At 55.4% G+C, this 18,077-nt stretch overlaps 1 protein-coding gene across 3 annotated transcripts in view; it reads right to left on the minus strand.

Moving 5' to 3' along the window:
* The window catches only part of STARD10 (StAR related lipid transfer domain containing 10), a 28,046-nt gene extending 11,011 nt beyond the window's left edge, over positions 1-17,035 (minus strand). The window contains exons 1-2 of one of the 3 annotated variants that reach the window (XM_055549005.1): positions 16,916-17,035; positions 11,824-12,134 (exon numbers count right to left, since the gene is read on the minus strand). In XM_055549005.1, the coding sequence (XP_055404980.1) occupies positions 11,824-12,030 (207 nt within the window). In that variant the 5' untranslated portion in view covers positions 12,031-12,134; positions 16,916-17,035. Of the gene's footprint in view, positions 1-2; positions 151-11,823; positions 12,135-12,253; positions 12,438-16,915 lie in introns of those variants that run through there. The other 2 variants (XM_055549006.1, XM_055549007.1) reach the window with 2 other exon arrangements.
* Positions 17,036-18,077: the final 1,042 nt, after the last annotated feature.

Genomic DNA, 18,077 nt, shown 5'->3' on the forward strand with positions numbered 1-18,077 from the left:
ACTGTATTCAGAAGGACTTGCTGACCAAGGAGGCAAAGCTCAGCGATTCTTCCTCTGAACCAAATTCCTGACTCCATCCTCGGCTCTTACTGGGCTGAAAGGCAGAGCCATGCTTTTTCTGAAGCCCAGCCCTGGAGCTCTGCACTTGGAAGTCTCCTCTGAGAAGACTGGAGCATTGCATTTTCCTCCCAGGCTCACACTCACAGCAATTCCAGGCTGTCTGGTCAGACAGGCCTCTGCCCTGCCATTGCCTGCCTGTGTGGCCTTGGCCTGGGCAAAGGACTTCAGTTCTGAGTCCCAGTATCTTCATCTGTCAAACAGGGATAATCCTCCCCTCAGAGTAAAGCTGTGAGGATTAAAGGAGACTTACACACCAAGCCCCCGGTGGCAGCTGCCCTGCCTCCAGCCTTAGGCCCGCACAGTTTTCCCTGACTTCACAGGCCCTGCTTGCTAACACCAAAATGCAGGATAAAGGAATAGGAAGAAAGCTGAAAACAACAAGAATACCCCAGATCCCTCCACAGGCTGGATGGACAGGGAGGGGGTGGGAGGACCCTGCCCAAGCCCACAGGTTCCACCCTCACAGCCCACCACCAGGCACTGCCCTCACCGTGTCAGTCCAGGTGCTGAAGGACTCAGAGACTGGCCCAGGGCACACGGCACACGAGAGGCTCCGTGCTAGCAGCCCCTCTGCCTTGACTGTTTCTGCTCCCAGTCCTCCTCCCCGGGGCCACTCACCGCCTACTCGCTGGCTTCGGGGCCTTCCACTGCCCCTCCCAGAGGCCCCACAGGGCCAACATGAAGCCCAGCTGCTAGAGCACCTGCCCTTGCCTCTGGGTTTCTGGGGCCCCAGAATGGAGACCGCGAGGCCTTCTCATGGCCGCCCCAAATCTCAAGAGCAGCTCCAGGGCACTGACACAAGGAACCAGGGAAGCAGAGGTGGAGGTGTGCAGGAGGAGAGAGGTCCGCTGAGGCCTGCTTTCCCAAGACGGCCACTTGCTGGTTCTTCGTTATGTTGTCCTCACACTTGAGCCTGGCTGTGCCCTGCCCACACAGCCTACCCTGTCCCTACACTCTGCAGGTTGGTCTTGGGGCCTGCTCCTCTGCCCCACTGGCTCCCTTCATCAGCAATGCTGTGATACATTGATTAATCTTGGCCCCTTGTTCATCTCAGTGTCCCCAGTGCCTGGTGTAGTTTAGTAAAGAAACGTTGCCTGAATGGAAAGAGGGACAGGTGAGCCACCAAAGATGCCAAGCCCATGTGAGCTTCTCAACTTTTAGAGCTCTGGGCCATGACTGGTGGCCCTCAGTGCTCTGTGGAGAAAGAAGGAAGGGTCATTGTGAAGACCTCCTGGATGCTCATCAAACTCTCTGTGGCACGTGAGGCTGATTTCTATTTCTACTCTCATCCTCTTATAAAATGGAGTGTAAGTGGGGAGAGGGGGCAGAGACTAGTTAAGGGAGATTCTGGGACTTTCTGTAAGACCTTTAATAACTCTGATTTTAAAAAAGGGTAAATTAATTCTGTACTGAAACATCAATTTACACTCAGTAAATTAGCAAAAATATACAAAATACCCACTGCCCATGAGGATATGGTAAAACTGTTACCCAGTTGGTGACAGCAAAAGCTGGTTCCGCTATTCTAAAAATCAATTTGGCAAATATTTTTAAAATCATAAAAATGTATCTTTTAACTCAGTTTCTGAACTTCTAGGAACTGAAAATTTTACTTGGGGGTGGGGGTGGGGTAATACAAAATAAGAAAAAAGTTCTGTTACAATATTCATGACAATAATATTGCATTTGTAATTAGCAGAATATATTGGAGGACAACCTGGAACACCACCAACAGCAGGGCCTGGTTGAGTTAAGAATGATTCATTACCTTGAAGATTATTGCCCCACTGCTGAGGAAGGACAGTGGGGTCCCTCTGGGCCGGGGCAGGGGCAAGGGCCCCTCCAAACCCAGAAGAGGCCTGGCAAGCCGCAGCTGCCGGCAATGTTCCTGAATTAATAATTCTGTAGCAATGCAAGAAATTTCCACAGATGCAGTGTTAAATGAACAAAAGAGGACACAAACTTGTATCTGTGCCACAGGCTCGATTGTATATAAATTATCTACACCCTCGAATGAGAGCTGGAAGGAAACACGGAAAAGTTTTACTCAGGAATTGAGGCTGGCTGTGCCTCATTTTGGGGTTCTTGTTACTGTCGGTACAATAGAGTTTATACAAGATAAAGAAACTATATATTTTTTCTCTAGGTTAACAGCGTTGGTCCAGAATCCCAAGGGCCTTGTTCCCTGGACCTGGGAGCCTGGACTCAGCTGAGATGGGCCTGACGCTGCCCAGGCTGATGCTGAGCTGCCTTGGAAATGCTCTGTGTAGTACAGCCATGCTGAGAGTGGAGCCAGAGGGGACTCAGAGTCCTTCCATTCTCAGCCAGGACACAGGCATGAAACCTGGGGGCTCAGGGCAGGGACAGAGAAAAGTAGGGGGACGCAGGTACAGGGAGGGGCACCCTGAAGCAGGATCTTATAGGATGTATAGCAGATGGCACCCTCGTGTAAGGATAGGGAAGAGGCTCCTGGTAGAGGTGCTGGACTGGAAAGGGCCTGGACTGGCTGGGGGAAGGACAGAGCTCATGTGGTTCCACAAGGTAACCCGAGTGAAGAAGGATGGAAGCGGGAGGAAATGGAGCTGTCCCTTGGGCACCTCAGACTGTTCATTCATTCATCCATTCAGCAAACGTTAACAGCGTGCTAGCTCTATGCCCGGTGCTGTGCTGGGGCCTTGCAAATTCTCCTAATTCCATCCTTTCAACTACCCAGGAGGAGGGAAGATTAGGCCCACTTGTAAATGGTGGCTGAGAAAAGTGAAGAACCATTCAGGAACCCAGTGTGACCCAAAGTCGACTGCTAAAGTTGTTCTTTAAGATTTAGGCTCTGCTCTGTCAAGGACTCAAGGAATCCCAGGTGGGCCAGCACTTGGCCAGATAAGGCCTGTCCCGGGGGATCCCTGCTAGGGACTGGGCTATGGAGGCAGCCTACAGTGAGGGGAGCTGGAAGCATGCAGCAGGTTTGGTGTGGGCCCCTCACAGGGTCTCCTTTCCCCAGCTTCTGGCCCAGAGTTCTCATCTGCAAAATGACTAGACAAGCCTCTTCTGAAGGGAAGAGCATCTGGCACCAGACAACCTCAACCCATCTTCTCTACGAAAGTGTGGCCCTCCTGAGACTGGTGGGAGGTGGTACTGCATGTCTACCCGAAACACAGCTCCCAGAGGCTGCTCAGGCAGGCCAAGCTAGGCCCCTCTGCTGCTCTCCACCAGGACTGAGTGACTCAGCCCTACTGTGCCTCCATCCTCCTGCCCTCCCCCTAGTCTCCAGCAGCCTCCCTGGACCCCCGCCCCCGCCCCCCAGGCCTCCTCTGAGGCACACCCTGCTCTGACCTCTGAGAAGCTGACCTCCTGGTCTGGAGCTCCCGCCACTTTGTTCCAGCCCTGGGGGAGGTGGGGGAGCCTGACAGAGGAGGGAGACCTGGGAAAGAACAGAGTGGGTGGGCCTGCAAGAAAATAAAGACAGTTGGGGAGATCAGTGAGACAAGACAGGGGCCAGGGCCTACACACAGACAAGCAGACAGAGACAAACTGGATAAACACTTCCCAGGGCTTCAGGGGCCGCCAGTGGCCTCACGCGCCCAGAGCTCTCTAGGAAGCTCTGGACTGCATCTTCAACAGCTTCCTGGGCACCGCCCCCTGCACAGCCCACAAAGCTCACCCTGACCATGTCCACTATTGCTGTATTACCCAACCCCAATGCCCACCCGCCTCTGCTCCCCTCCTGTGCCTGGAACCTGGGATTCTGCTTGGCCATGACCTTCCCAACAGCTTCCCTTTGCCAGACTCAGGGAGGCCTGACCATCCTCCTTGGACCACTGCAGCCGCGCCTTCAACACTGGTTTCCTGACTTCCAGGTCAAGCTGTCACCTGCGGCCAGGAGCTTCTAAAACCCAGTGATGGGAATTCCCTGGTGGTCCATTGGGTTAGGACTCTGTGCTTTCACTGCTAAGGCCCTAGGCTCGATCCCTGGTCAGGGAACTAAGATCCCACAAGCCATGTGGCGCAGCCAAATAAAATAAAAAATAAAACCCAGTGATGATGGCACTGCCCAGCCTGAAAGCCTCTGCTGCTTCTCCCCGACTTCAAGATCAAACCCTAAAACGTCCTCCCCACTCTGGCTCAGCCTCCTCTCCTTCCTCACCCTGGGTCCGCACCCACCAAGACCTGCTCAGCCTGCCACCTAATTCCTGTTGGGCCCCCCAGGTCTTACCCAGATACTACTGCCCCCCACCATGCTGTCACCCACGTCTCCCTTGGCCTGAGGAGTCACGGAAGGCTGTCACCATCTCCATCAGTCTCCCTACTAGGACTTCAGAGCAGGACTCAGGTGTGACCCATCCCCAGGCCCCAAGCACCAGCACAGAGGCTGGTAGAGTGGGTGGAGGCATGAGAAGAGGTTTGCTGAACGAATAAATGACTGAGACAGGAAAAAAAAAGGTGGGAGTTAGAAAAGGGCAAGTAGAGACATACAGGCAGAGGTAGTAACCATCACAGACAGGGATAGAGTCACCCTAAGGGGAGACTCTGAGACCCAGAGCCAGGCCCAGAGGCAAAGACAGGAGGCTGCAGGGAAGCAGGCAGGGGAAGACCGAGGCAGAGCCAGAGCTGAGCTGGGGGGGCGGAAGCCACTGGGAGACAGCTGAGGAGACATAATTGGATCAGAGACAACTCTGCTGCAGTGAGGGGGTGTGACTCACACACACAGAGTAATGCCAGACACAGAAACACACACAGTCTCACACTCAAAGGCACAGACACACATAACCTCAGGTGCACGTACAGACACACACACACACATTCAATATGGATTTAATGACCCTTGTCAGGAGCCCTGCCCCTGAGGGGCTCACAGTCTACCCAACCAAGGACCAGATCATACACACAGGCACCCGCAGTCCAGCTCCACACACACAAGGCCCAAATATAGAAGGCCAGACAACTCCCATCACATCATCCTGTCTTCATAACACACAAACACCATCTGGTATCTTATGCTTGTCTCCCCCTCAGGATGTAAACTCATGACAACAGGGTCTGATCTGTTTGGTTTGCCACTGAATTCCTGGATATACTTGGTGTTTAGTATGTTCACCATATAGTATGTTGAATGAATGAAGACTGGAGACACACAAGGGAACTCCATCCACTCTGGTTGTCAGGCCTCTGCCTTCAGACTTAACACTTCTCTGGTCCAGTACCAGGCCCGAGGCAATCTAGAAGAGTCCAAAACTAGGAAGGGGGCATCAAGGAGAGGCTGAAGGGGATTCTCAGAAAGCCAGGGTTAGATGACAGGAAACTCAAAGAATGAGATTAAATGGCCCAGGCGATGCAGAGGACACCAAAGGTGGGATATACCCCTACTTCCCATGGAGGAGGAAAACTTGCAGGCATTGTTCAACTGCCCTAAGACAGAAGGATTCTAGACACAAGTCGGAAGCAACAAGCAGCTGCCTTCGGGGAGCCAGGCTGAGAGATAGGGAGGCAGTTGTTATACTAAAGCCCCAGAGAACAGCTCCAGCTGCCCAGTGCCACCTGCCCAGCCTCTCTTTAATGACAAGTGAGAGGGGTCTGTATTTGGTGTGGGACCCACCACTAAGTTCTGGGCCTGATACTTTCCTCCACGGCCTGTGTTTCTGCAGCTCCAGGGGTCCTGGAGCATTGAGGCCAGACCAAATATGCTTGAGGAGACAAAGTGACGCACGGGGGCCCAGGCACCTCAAGCCCAGTGCCTGGTCTGAGCACCTTTCCTCTCACCTGTTGAGGGGGTGGGTGGGGGTGGTGCTCACCTGCCCAGGTAAGGGGTAAAGGTAAGAGAGCAGGGAGGGAATAGAGTTTCTAACTCCATTGGTGGTTGCTGGCCCCTCATTAACAGACTGGAGAGGTCCAGCTGAGGTCCAAGATCCCTAAAGAGTGCCAGGCCTCCGGGGTCATGGCACCCACAGCCCTGGCTCCAGGTGCCTCTACCAGGCACAGAGACACAGGGGAAGAAAGAAAACCCATCTGTCTCCAAGACTGCCTCCTTTCTCTCATCTCCTGAAACTTTAAAGACTCTCGGCTGGAAACTGAGCTGGGGTTCGTTAAAGTTTAAAAGCCAGAGGCTGGGGAGCTGGTCGTGGAGGCACAGAGCCAGCCTGTGGGCCTGAGGGCTCTTCTGCGCCCAGTGTGGACTGACTGAAGGCACCCCCCGACACCAGTTCCTTGCTCCTGGGGGCTGCACTACTTATCCTATCTCACATCCCATAACCACCATGTTGTCCCTTATCCCTCCTAAATCTTTCTGGAGGCAATCCCGTGCTCCACTCCCCACAGGCCCTACTTTAGTGCAGGCCTTGGCATGTCTGTGCAGACAAATAGAGCGGCATCTTCCTCCTACCACCCACCTTGTCTAAAACCCTCCCCAGTAGCCTAGAACCTCCGGGACCCAAATTCAAGAGCCTTGATCTAGTTGTCTAATCACCTCCACCCCTCTGAGTTCCAAAACCCACAATATACCACCTGCAGTTCTAACATTGCTCTGTTTCCTTCCTCGGGGGCCTTTACATAGCTCTTCCTTTGTATGAAATGTTCCCAGTGCTGTCAAACCTGTACTCCTCATTCTCAACCCAATTCCAAACCGATCACCTGAGCATTCCTCCTTTGAGAAGCCTTCCCTGGTCTCCAGGGATGGCTCAGAGGCCCCCTCCAGGTCTCTGCAGCTCCTGTGACAAGTGTCTGTTCCAGCATCCTGATTTCCCTCTTTGTCTCCAACCTGAATGAAGGGCCCAAAGATAGGCAGGCCAGCACAGCTGCTCACATGTGACAGATGAGGAAGCTAAAGCTGGGGCAGGGGCAGCAATCTGCCCAAGGCCACATGGCCAGGACCCTGAACCCTGTTCTCTCCCTCTGTAGGAAGGACCTCCAGGAATACCTCCCTAACGCCTCCAGCCAGCTCTGACCTTTCCTGTCTCTGATTTCTTCCACCTGAAGATCCAGACCCTGACTTTGGGGGGCAGCTCTCTGGGAGCCCTGTTTCTTAAGGACAGGTCTGGACAACTTCCTCCAGCTGCCCCCCACACCAAGTCAGAGCTAGAACCATCCAGGAATCCAGGCCAGGGGTTATCAGGACCTCAACCTGGACTCAGAAGCCCCATCTTGAGAGCAAGGTTGTAGCTCTCCATCCTTACCCTGTGTCCAGTACTGCAGACACCCTTACCATGGCCTAAGGCCAGGCTCTACAAACCACCTGCCCAGCACCTTTCTAGAGCAATAGGGAAACTGAGCTCCCGAGGGGGCAGAAGCCCAGCCTAAACCTGAGCTCACCAATCCAAACCCCTAAAACCTGCCTCTGCCACCACAGATAAGAAGACTGACCCAGAAAGGTAAAGTGAACCCCGAGGTTACACAGTAAGGACCGGGCTCTTGCTTGGCTGGGACCCCTCCAGGGTGCCCTCCACAATGACACAGCACAGGGAGAACTAAGGCAGGAGAGAGGGGTGGGTTCTGAGCGACAGGGTCCAGGAGATCGAAGGGCCCAGTGGTGCTAGTAAGCAGGCCGCGAGACACTGAAGTTATCCTGGCCTTGGAGTCTCAAGGACCTGGGTTCTGATCCTGCCTCAGCCGCCTTCAAGCTGTTTGACTGCACAAGTGAATTCCTGCCCTGAACCTCAGCTTCCACATCTGTTCAATGGAGTTCGTAAGACACTTGTGAAGATTCAATGGAAAGACATGAAGAAAATCCCTGGCCCTGTGACTGTCTCCACCATCCCCATGACCCTTTTGAGTCCCATAGACCATTAAGAGTAAGAAGGGTCCTTGGAGATCCCTGAGATGATCCCAAATTTCACAGGGGAAGAAAATGAGGTGCTGAGAGAGGACAGGGCTGAGCACTAGCCTAAGAGCTTGGAACCCAGGAGGCTGTGGTATGGAAGCAGGTGGACAGTGAGACAGGTCAGAGAGGGGTCACCAAGCTTTCTCCAAAGGGGAAGAGGAGCAGTCGTAGGACAGGAAGTCAGAAGAGATAGGTCCCCACTGCTCAGCTTCCTGTGGCAAGAGGAACCTCAGGTTCTCAGCCATGTTCCCCCAGGAGACCTCATACCCCTGCTCCAGCCAAGGCCCTCAAGGCCCCTACTCACTGGGACCCACTCCTGCCTCAGTCACTTGCCTGTGAATATCTGCCTCACGCAGTGGGCAGGGAGCCATCTGGAATTGTCAGTCTCTCTCCACCCTCTGGAGGTCTGGCCACCCTCTGCCTCTCAGGTGGCTAGGTGCACAGCAGGATCAGAGAGTACGTGAGCATCAGGGCAGGACCGGGCCAGCCATGCCATGCCATCCCCGGCTTTCTGTCCCCTGTGCCTCATCCCTCTCCATGGGACCCAGCACAGGTACTGAGTCTAGAGGCTCTTGGAGCCAGGAGAGCCCCATGGCACAGATGGAGAAAGAGCCCAGAGAGGGCAGGTATGTGCCCACAGTCACACACAGAGCAAAAGAACACCATAACCAGGACTGGACCTCAGCCCCTTCTCCAGCTGGCCCTGCTTGAATAAATGACAGCCCTCTGGTTTCCCAATTCTCTCCTCTACAGCAGCTCTGAGGAAGCCTGGCCCGGGCACTGAGAGACCTGCATTCAGGTGCCCAGCAGCCCTCTGCCCTGGGCCCAGGATCCATGTTCAGCATCAGCCTTTGGGACACGGCCTGACCTCACAGGAGGCGGTATCTGCCTCCTCTTTGGTGCTCAGAGCACTATGCAGGCATGGGATCAGGCCAGACCAGAGGGAGGGAAAGGGCAGAGGTGGCCTCCAGCAGCTCTGTCCCTTTCTTCTGGCTCCAAATGCTGGGCCAGAGCAACAGTGACTTCCAGGAACCTCTGGACACAGGGATAGGGAGAAGATAAGTCTGGGGGAAGCAGGGTGAGGTAGAGGAAATCAATCAGGTAGGCAGCTAGGTGGCTCCTCCCCCATGCTAGATTCACGTGCACAGGGCATGTCCAGCGGGCAGCTGGCTTTCCCAGCTCAGGGGGCAGACCAAGAACTGGCTGCGGGGAGCAGGGAGCTCAACAAATACCTGTGGTTGAGTCCCATTCTCCTGGAGTGACCCTGGGAACTCTGGCTTCAGACCTGCTGTGTGACCTTGGCAAGCCACTCCTCTTTCTGGGACTCAGCTTTTTCATTTATCAACAGGAATGGGATGATGAGAACACCGTGTCCTTCAGAGAGTTACCAATGGGGTCAAATGCCAAAATGTTGACAAGATGTGAGCCCAAGTGGAGAGAGGCAGCGGCTCTGGAGCCAGGCTGACCTGGGTTCCACTCCTGCCTCAGCTACTGTGTGACCTCAGGCAAGTGACCTCACCTCTCTCAGCCTCAGTTTCTTTGTAGCTTGGAGATAAGCTTACTACTGCCCCGGACTGGGCTGAAGGTCAATCAGGCAATGGAGACAAATGCTCGACTCAGAGCAGAGGTTCTTATCGGAAACAAGATTCCTGGAGTCTTGGGGATGGGGGAGCTTGGAGACCTCTGCCTGTCCCCCAAAGCTCCATGTGGCTGTGCTGAGGGGATCCGAGATCTCGAGATCACCTCCCTTCCCTGAGCCAAGGCCCAGCACCCTCCTTAGGCCCCAGCTCTGCTCACCTCCTGGCCCCAGCCCCCTTCACTGTGGGGAGCACAAAAGAGAGAACTAGGCAAGGAGGCTAGAGATCTGGGTTCCAAGCCTGGCTTGGCTGGGGCTTGGCTGTGTGAGCCTGGGCTAGCCCCTGCTCCTCTCTGGACTTGCACTCCAGTAAGGAGTGAATTTGAAAGGGGGATTGCAAAGGCACCTCCAACCTCTGCTCAGTCTGATAGGGAAGGTCAGGTGTACGCCCTAACTATAAGCCAACAATACCACAGTTTTCCCAATCCCCTCTACTCTCAAGGAAGAACACCTGACAAATCTGATATGGCCACAAGGGGTCTATTGTGGAGGTCTGGCTCCCAGACTCACCAATTCCAGTCCTGGACTGGGCTGGGTTTATTCATTAACCAAGCCAGATGGAGGAGGCAGCTCCATTCTGTTGACACAGAGGGTGGGAGTCCCAGGCTCAGTTCAGACTTTCCCCTACCCTTCCTTCTGGAGAGCCAGCTTGATGGGGAGATTATGCTTCCCTACCCCATGGCACAGGCCAGCCTGAGTCTTTCCCAGGTTACAGGCAGGAAAACAACCTTTTTCTCACAACAACTTTGCTCACTTTATATTCAATTTGTTCCTTCATTTGTTCCTTCCTTCCATCTTTCATTCAACCAACATCCCTGCTGGGCCTGTGTTGGAGGCTGAGGACTCAAAGGATAGGATGTGTCCCTGTCCCTGGAGAGCACTAAGCTGGAACATGCCAGTGGCCCTGCCCTTCCCCGCTCCTCAGGCTTAGACATAGGTCCAGCTCTGGGAAAGCCCCCAGCCCAGGGTCCTCCGGCCCGGGTAGAGAGTCCCGGAAAGGGAGAAAAGGAGACAGACATGGGAACTGGGAGAGAAAAACACAGATAGCCAGGGTGCAGACAGAGAGTCAAGAAGGGAGCAGGGAAGGCAGAAAGGGTGAGCCAGGTGCCTACGTGGGGACAGATGGACAAAGCTCTAAATGACTAAGACAAAGTGAGACAGAAAGGCACAGGGTCAGGCAGGGAAGGTCAGACATCTCTGGCCCTGTTATGAGGCCCTGATGCCAGAGCTAAATCTGAATCCAAGAGCAGGTCCCAGGCAGGAGGGGCTGGAGAGGGGGAGGGCAGGCGTGCTCTCCAAGTCCACTGCTCTGCTCCCACCTCTGCTGGCTCCCACCACAGGAATACACTTCTCCATGTGTCTGAGGAGAGCGGGAAGGCTGAGGCAAGAGAGAGGGGAGGGCACAGTCTACTGCCAGGAGCCGCGGAAGGGAGATCTGCCGCCTTGAAAAGTGGTACTCACAGCAATGCCAGGTGTGTTGTGTTGGAGGCAGTCACTGAGGCCTCTCATCAGAGTCTTCACTAGCCTATTCCCCATCTATTCCCCCAGGGGAGGTGGGCTCACAGGGTCCCAAGCCCCAAGCCGACCCTCCTTTGACAAAGAGAAGAAAATCATGGGGTTGTGAGGAGTGGAGTGGATGGCTGTGAGAGAGGCCAGCTATGCCTGCATCTTCCCTGCCTCTGCTGGCCTACACCCTGGTCCCTCCTCCCCCAGCCTGCTGGCCCAGCCTGGCCCTGTGTGAGGCAGGGACATCTAAGCCCTGCTTTCAGGATCTGCCATCCAGGATCCTGAGTCCCTGCAGGACAGACTCAGGGGACAGCCAGGAGGGAAGAGGGAAGAGCAGGGCATCAGGCAGGAAGAAGTGCAGAGAGTGTGGAATGAGACCCAGTTCAGGCTGAGAGAATCAGGAATTCGGGACTGAAGGGCTCAGTCTCCCACCTGCGATGACTCAAGTCAGGACCTGATAAAGGCTTCAAGGGCAGAGGGCTCCTTGAGGAAGACCGTTCTCCTAGGTGGGCTTAGCAGCGGTCCACCTCCCTGAGCAGGCAGGGGCTGAGTGAGTCACACCCCCTGTCTCCAGGCCTCAGCTGGCCCATCTGTGAGCTGGGGGCTTGGCCAGCAAACTGTGCCTCCTAGGTTCTCACAGGAGACTCTGAGGTGCACAGCCAGGTGTCTGTACCCCTGCTGGAGGACCGGGAGACTCCCAGTCAGAGGGAGTCAGGGCGCAGTGCCGGCTGCACCTGCTGCGGGGCCACCCTACCTTGATCTTGTGCAGGGTACGATCCATCTCCACAGCCTGCACCCACACAGACACACCAGCTTTGCTGTAGGTCAGGTTCCAGCCCGCCTCGGCCTCACACTCTGACCGGAAGCTGCGGAAGTCCTGGTCGTCGGGCACCTGGACGCTGTCGCGGCCCAGGACTGGCCGAGGCCCCGGGGGCTCTGGGGAGGCAGCTGACTGCTCCATGGGGAGGCCCAGGGCCCTGGTCCTGGTCCGGCTGTCCTGGGTCCTCCGCGGAGGCTCCGCCAACGTCGACGCGGCTGCAGATGCTGACGCCACCTTCCAGGGACCTGCAAGACCGGTTTGGGAACCGGAGTCAGAACGCTGCGGGCGCGCGTGCGGCTGTCCGGGGTCCTGGCAGGTAGCGAGTTCGAGAGAGGCAGGGGCTGGCCCCCTGGCCAGAGCGTACCGCCGCCACTGGGCAGTACGCCCCTCTCTCTCTCCGCAAAAGCGCGACCTCAGACCGCCGGTGGTGGGAGCCGGAGTGGGGGCTGCGTATCGGGGTGCGGGGGAAGCCCGTCGGGACCCAGGGGAGGCCGGGACCCGAGGTGACGGACGGTCCGGTGGGGTCCGCGCAGCGCTGGCCGGACTGGTTCAACTAACTCGGCAGCGGCGCCGGCGCGGGAAGCGCGCGGGGCCGGTGGTGGGGGCGGGGTGGAGCGCCCGCGGGGCCGGCAGGCTCACCTGTGCCCGCTACTCGCCGGGGCCAGCCGGGGCCGGGGGTGCGAGCGCCTCTGCCGCCGCCGCCGCCGCTACCCGGGCGACCGGGGCCGCGCGGGGGTTCTGGGGGGAGGAGCAGTGGGTCCCGCCGCCCGGCCCCGCCCCGCGTCCCCCTGCCCCGCGTGCCGCCCCCCCTCCACCTTCCTCCCTCCCCAGGGGCTAGGCTGGGGGCTTCGGGGGGGCTCCGCTCTCCTGCGCTTGGTATTTTCCAGGCTGCGGAGGTACAGCTGACGGGGCTTGGAGCCCCGCCCCACCCCGCCCAGCCGGGTCCTAGCGCCCGCCCCCATCGCCCCCGAAGAGGACCTGGCCGGACCAGTCCTCAGGCAGGGGTTGAGGAGGGGTCCAAGATGATAGGGCTCTGAGAGGAAGAGCGAGGAGGTGCTAGAAGAGGGATTCTGGAAGTTAATTGTGAACCCTTTATCTCCAACACCTTCCCACACTCACAGGTACACACCTCTGCTACAGCCTACTTAAGACACACAAGCAGCTGTCCCTAGAACCACCCAGAGACATCCCCATACCACACCCCTCAGACCCAAAGATGGGCACACTCCCACCACAATAAAGAGCCCACAGCTTGCCTCCCCTACCAACCACTGGCCTCAAGGTTCTCAAGGTGGCTAGACTTGGGCAAAATCTCCACTCCCATCGCACTCCCAGCTGGGAGCTTTAATCCTCCTCCAGTCCTGGACTCTGGTCCTTGTCCACCCCTAGTCCTCCTGCGGACCCCTGTACACATCTCCCATGGATTAGACTAGGCTTTCCAGAGCATCTGGCTCCAGAGCTCTGGGGCTCCCTGGCCCTCCCCAGGCAGAGCTGGCCAGAGCTCCACAGCCACAGGGGAGATATGTCCACCAGCACTCCAGCCACCCCTTCCAGCCAGAGAGACTGCTACCTGCCCCCTGGGTCCTAGTGCTAGCTCTGTCTCCAGCTGCTCTGTGTTAACTGAGGCCAATAGCTCAATTTTTCTGAGGCCAGGCCAGTATGAGTGTGGCAACAGGCCCAAGGCTGAGCATTCACTACCCTAGTGACTAGGGAGGGCTCGTGGTGAGCTCTCTTGGATGGGCAGCTAATAGGGCACAAGTGCCCCATCACTTGCCCAGTGTCATCAGTGAGTACATGGCCATCCTGCCAAGATCCCAGATCTCAGCCTCCTCCCACCCCAGGGTTCCTTCCTTGGCTCTGGCTGCCCTATCTCTCTGGGCCTGAGTTTCCCATCTGTAGAATGTGAGCGTCAGGATGTATAACCTCCTAGCCTCACCATCCTCGAGCTCTAGGATGGAACAGCTTTTCTTAAAGGTGCTAGAGAAAGATGAGGAGTTGTCACGGTGGATTCACAAATAGAGGTGTTTCTTCCTCAAGTGCTTAGGGCTCTGAGACGTTTGTGAATCAGGCCCAATTTTAAAAGTCGAGGGGGTGAGGAGGGAACTGTGATGGCAAGTCACCCCAAGGGGCATTCTGCAAAGTAAGTCTTGTAAAATGAGTTGCAGGTCCCCATGTGACCCTGGATCTCCAGTGTGAGCAGCACAGTCAGATAATCATCCTTGGCTCTTCTAACCCACATTCTTTAAGTGTGTGGTACTGGGTGGCCTGGGGGTGGGGTGGGTGGGGGTGGGCTCTGGGTTCAAGAGGCCAGGGCTCTGGCTCTCTGCTATACACATCCTCTGCCTTCACCCCAGCCGTAGGCAGTTCACTGCCCCTCCCCTGGCTTCAGTAGTTTTATCTGACAGCCTCATACCCAGGCTGATGAGAGACTCAAAAGAGGGGTGTACAGAGCCTGCTTTGTGAACTGTAGCCTCTGGGATCTGCCATGAGGAAAAGGGAGAGGAGCACTAGCCTGGTGGCTTCTGCCTTTTTAGGGCCCCAGTGACACACATCAGATGACAGCAGGCACCAGGACTGTACACCTCTCATCCCCATCGCCTAGTACTGGGAGGAAGAGATAAGGCTGAAGTGACAGCAGGAGATAGCAGCGAGGACAGGCTCACAGGATTTCTCCACCCCCGAGAGCACTGCCAGTCTGAGACACACAAATTGAGGGAGGTAGTGATGGCAGAAATCAAATCAGCACTCAAATCCAAATATAGATTAACCAAGAATGAATCTTTTGGGTCTTGGGTCAGAAAAGGTGGGTGACCTGGTACCCCTGGGCTCAGGTGGTCATGCCCTGCCAGGTGGTTTAGGCCAGGCTGGCTGGAGCATAAATCCTCCTTCATCAACAATTTGCCCTTGCAGGCCCTCCCAGTCCCCCAGGAATTTAGGTATCTCTGGCTCAAGGGTTCATAACAACCGCCCAAACATGCCTGGATCAAAGCAGATTCATATCCCATCTCAAACACCCCTGAGCAGCAGAGAGAAGGCTAGGAGGGCTGGGATGTGTGACCTGGGGGAGGAGCCTGGAAAGGAGTCCTAGGATTTGGTGATAATGGCACCCCACTCCAGTACTCTTGCTGGGAAAATCCCATGGCGGGAGGAGCCTGGTAGGCTGCAGTCCATGGGGTCGCTAAGAGCAGCAGCAGCTTCCCACAGCCTGGAACTTAGCAGCAGCAGCTTCCCACAGCCTGGAAGTGTTAAGTGGCTGCTACTGCTAAGTCGCTTCAGTCGTGTCCGACTCTGTGCGACCCCATAGACGGCAGCCCACCAGGCTCCCCCGTCCCTGGGATTCTCCAGGCAAGAACACTGGAGTGGGTTGCCATTTCCTTCTCCAATGCATGAAAGTGAAAAGTGCATGCCCAAATTACTAAAAATATAAATTGGAAGGGGAAAGGTAGGGAGGAATAAATACACTGTTCAAAAACAGCATATTTCCTACAAAAAGTGTTAAGGAAATACCTTGATAGAATGGTTGTTAAGGTTCTCATGAAAGAGTAAACAGTGGAAAAGGTTGGCGAAGCACGACCCTGTCTGCCCCTGCAGCCCCTGTCCCAGTCACAGGGGTCAACAGAAAGTGGATTGGGTGGAGGTGCCCTTCCCGGCCCCAGCCCCAGGATGGGGACAACACCAAGCAGGACTCAGAGTCGGGTGGAAGGCGGAGCATGTACGAGAAAGAGAAGGTGCTTAGCAAGCTGAGAAGCATCATAAGAATGCGAGGAATCATGGCCCAGGGCGCTGAGCAAGTGCGGGTTTTACAAGTGCCCCTCACAGAGAGAAGCTGAGGTGTGGGAGGCATAGGGACGCCCCTAAATCAAAGTAAGACAGAAGCTATCTGGGGACCACAAGTACCCAGTAGGACTCCCGGAATGGGGTGGGGGGTTGTTTGGAGATATTCACACCAGTTCTTGCTCACTGACCCCTGCCAGCTGTTGAAACAGAGTCAGGACACCTGCCTGGAGCCATCCATGACCTGGTCCATAACACTCCTTTCTCAACTCCCCTCACTGAGCTCCCATCAAGACTAAAGACCTGCAGACTAACATCACCTGACCACAGCCCCTAACTGTACAGATGGCGAAACAAAGGCCCAAGCAGCAGGGTCAGAGCACAGATAAGATCTTAGGTCTCCCAGTTCCTAACCCAAGGCTCTGTCCGTGCTCCCCACTATATGCCACCCCTTTCACTACCCTAGAGGTGACCTTGGGGGCAGTCACCACCCTCTTTGCTTCAAGATTCCTCCCCTGCCCAAGTGTCCTAGACAATGAGGGGCTACCACATCCTGACTTGCTTCTGGTGCTCCCTCCTACTCACCATCTAGTCAGACAGACAGAGGGCTGCCTCGATCTCCCCTCTGGGAGATGAGGAGAAGGCCCCCCTGACCCCTTCTTCCCCCAGCTCCTCTCCTCTGGGGTAACCGGCCTTGCCAGTTTGGGTAAGAAAATTCCCAGGTTGCCTAGGGGAACGTGGCTGTATCCTGGGGGCACCGTTCTAGAAGACTGAGCAATGACCTGTGTGATGTCACCAGGAAGCAGCAGAGAGGTGATTCCAGAGGCCCCTCCTGGAACGGCTGAGGACAGAGCACTCTGAGGCCCCCAGGGCTGGCATGGCCTTGAGGGATGTGTCCTTTACAGTTTGATGGCAGGCAGCAGCAGGTTCAGCACCCTAGTCCCACCTGGAGCCGGATCTGAGTGTTTGCCCAGGGTGGGTCTCCTACCCCTGCTGGGCCTCACTGAGCAAACAGCTCAAACGCTGCCCTGAGTGACTGCTAGAGCCTCAGGGAGACACAGAACGCACAGTCAGAGTCACCCACAGCCCCTCTCCTGCTGGTGACGCTGACACAGCCAAGCGCTGTGACAGGGACAGAATCAGTCAGTTCAGTTCAGTCGCTCAGTCGTGTCCGACTCTTCGCGACCCCATGAACTACAGCACGCCAGGCCTCCCTGTCCATCACCAACTCCCGGAGTTCACCCAGACTCACGTCCATTGAGTCAGTGACGCCATCCAGCCATCTCATCCTCTGTCGTCCCCTTCTCCTCTTGCCCCTGATCCCTCCCAGCATCAGAGTCTTTTCCAATGAGTCAACTCTTCGCATGAGGTGGCCAAAGTACTGGAGTTTCAGCTTCAGCATCATTCCTTCCAAAGAAATCCCAGGGCTGATCTCCTGGGTGACAGAATAGAGGGACAAAAATAAGTGATTAAATAGTTAATCCCACTAGGGGATTATAAGTAGAAAAATATGGGAAACTCCTGTAAATTAATGATAACTCGAAAAAGCAGGTTTGCTTAACCACAAAACTAAGCAGGCTTGCTTAGCAATAAAACCATGCAACAGAGCACAGGACATGCCCCCAAACAATAAAACAGTGGTGACATGAGACCCACATCCAGACCAGTGAGCTCAGTAAGTTAATGACCCCCAAAGCAGGCTCTGTGCGCACATAAAAAAAGCCCATCACTTATGGGACGGTGACTTTTCAAAATGAAAGACCCTCACTGTACTGAGACCTGAAAATATTTTTCGAAAGTCCATGACAGTCCTGGCCTAACCATACAGGGAGGGACAAGTAAACTCCCTGCCCTGTCTGGGGAGGAGCTGCTGATGGAAACGTCACGTCTACTCAAGAGAAACAAAGAAGGTCTTCTCCCCCTCCCCACTTTTCCTTGGATTATAAAACTGCAGCCCACTAAGTTCTGGGGGCACTTCCCACCCATCTGCTTGTAAGCCTCACAAGAGTTTTATTCTCATAAATCATTTCTTATCTACTACTTTGCTCTCGCTGGATTCTTCTCCACATTGACATGAAGGACTATGGTATCGAAGACTTTTCGGAGCCCCGCTGAAATGATCCCAGTTGATCACACCCATCTCCTGCCTCAGTCCACACAGCCACATACCATCTCAGTCTCATGCGTGGGAGTCCAACAGGGGCACGCTGGCTTGAGCACGCCAGGTCGCCCAAGTAGGCTTGCCAGATAAATCACAGGACACATCTTGAAATTTGATTTTCAGATAAGGAAAATCACTGTTAGCATGTTTCAAGTATTTGCTAAGTCTGGCAACCTTACACCTGGGGCCCTGTCGTACCCACATCACACAGCCTCAAAGAGCTACACACCAGTTCCCTCACAGACCTCAGTCT

Source organism: Bubalus kerabau, chromosome 15, assembly GCF_029407905.1.
Source record: "Bubalus kerabau isolate K-KA32 ecotype Philippines breed swamp buffalo chromosome 15, PCC_UOA_SB_1v2, whole genome shotgun sequence".
Lineage (NCBI taxonomy): Eukaryota > Metazoa > Chordata > Mammalia > Artiodactyla > Bovidae > Bubalus > Bubalus kerabau.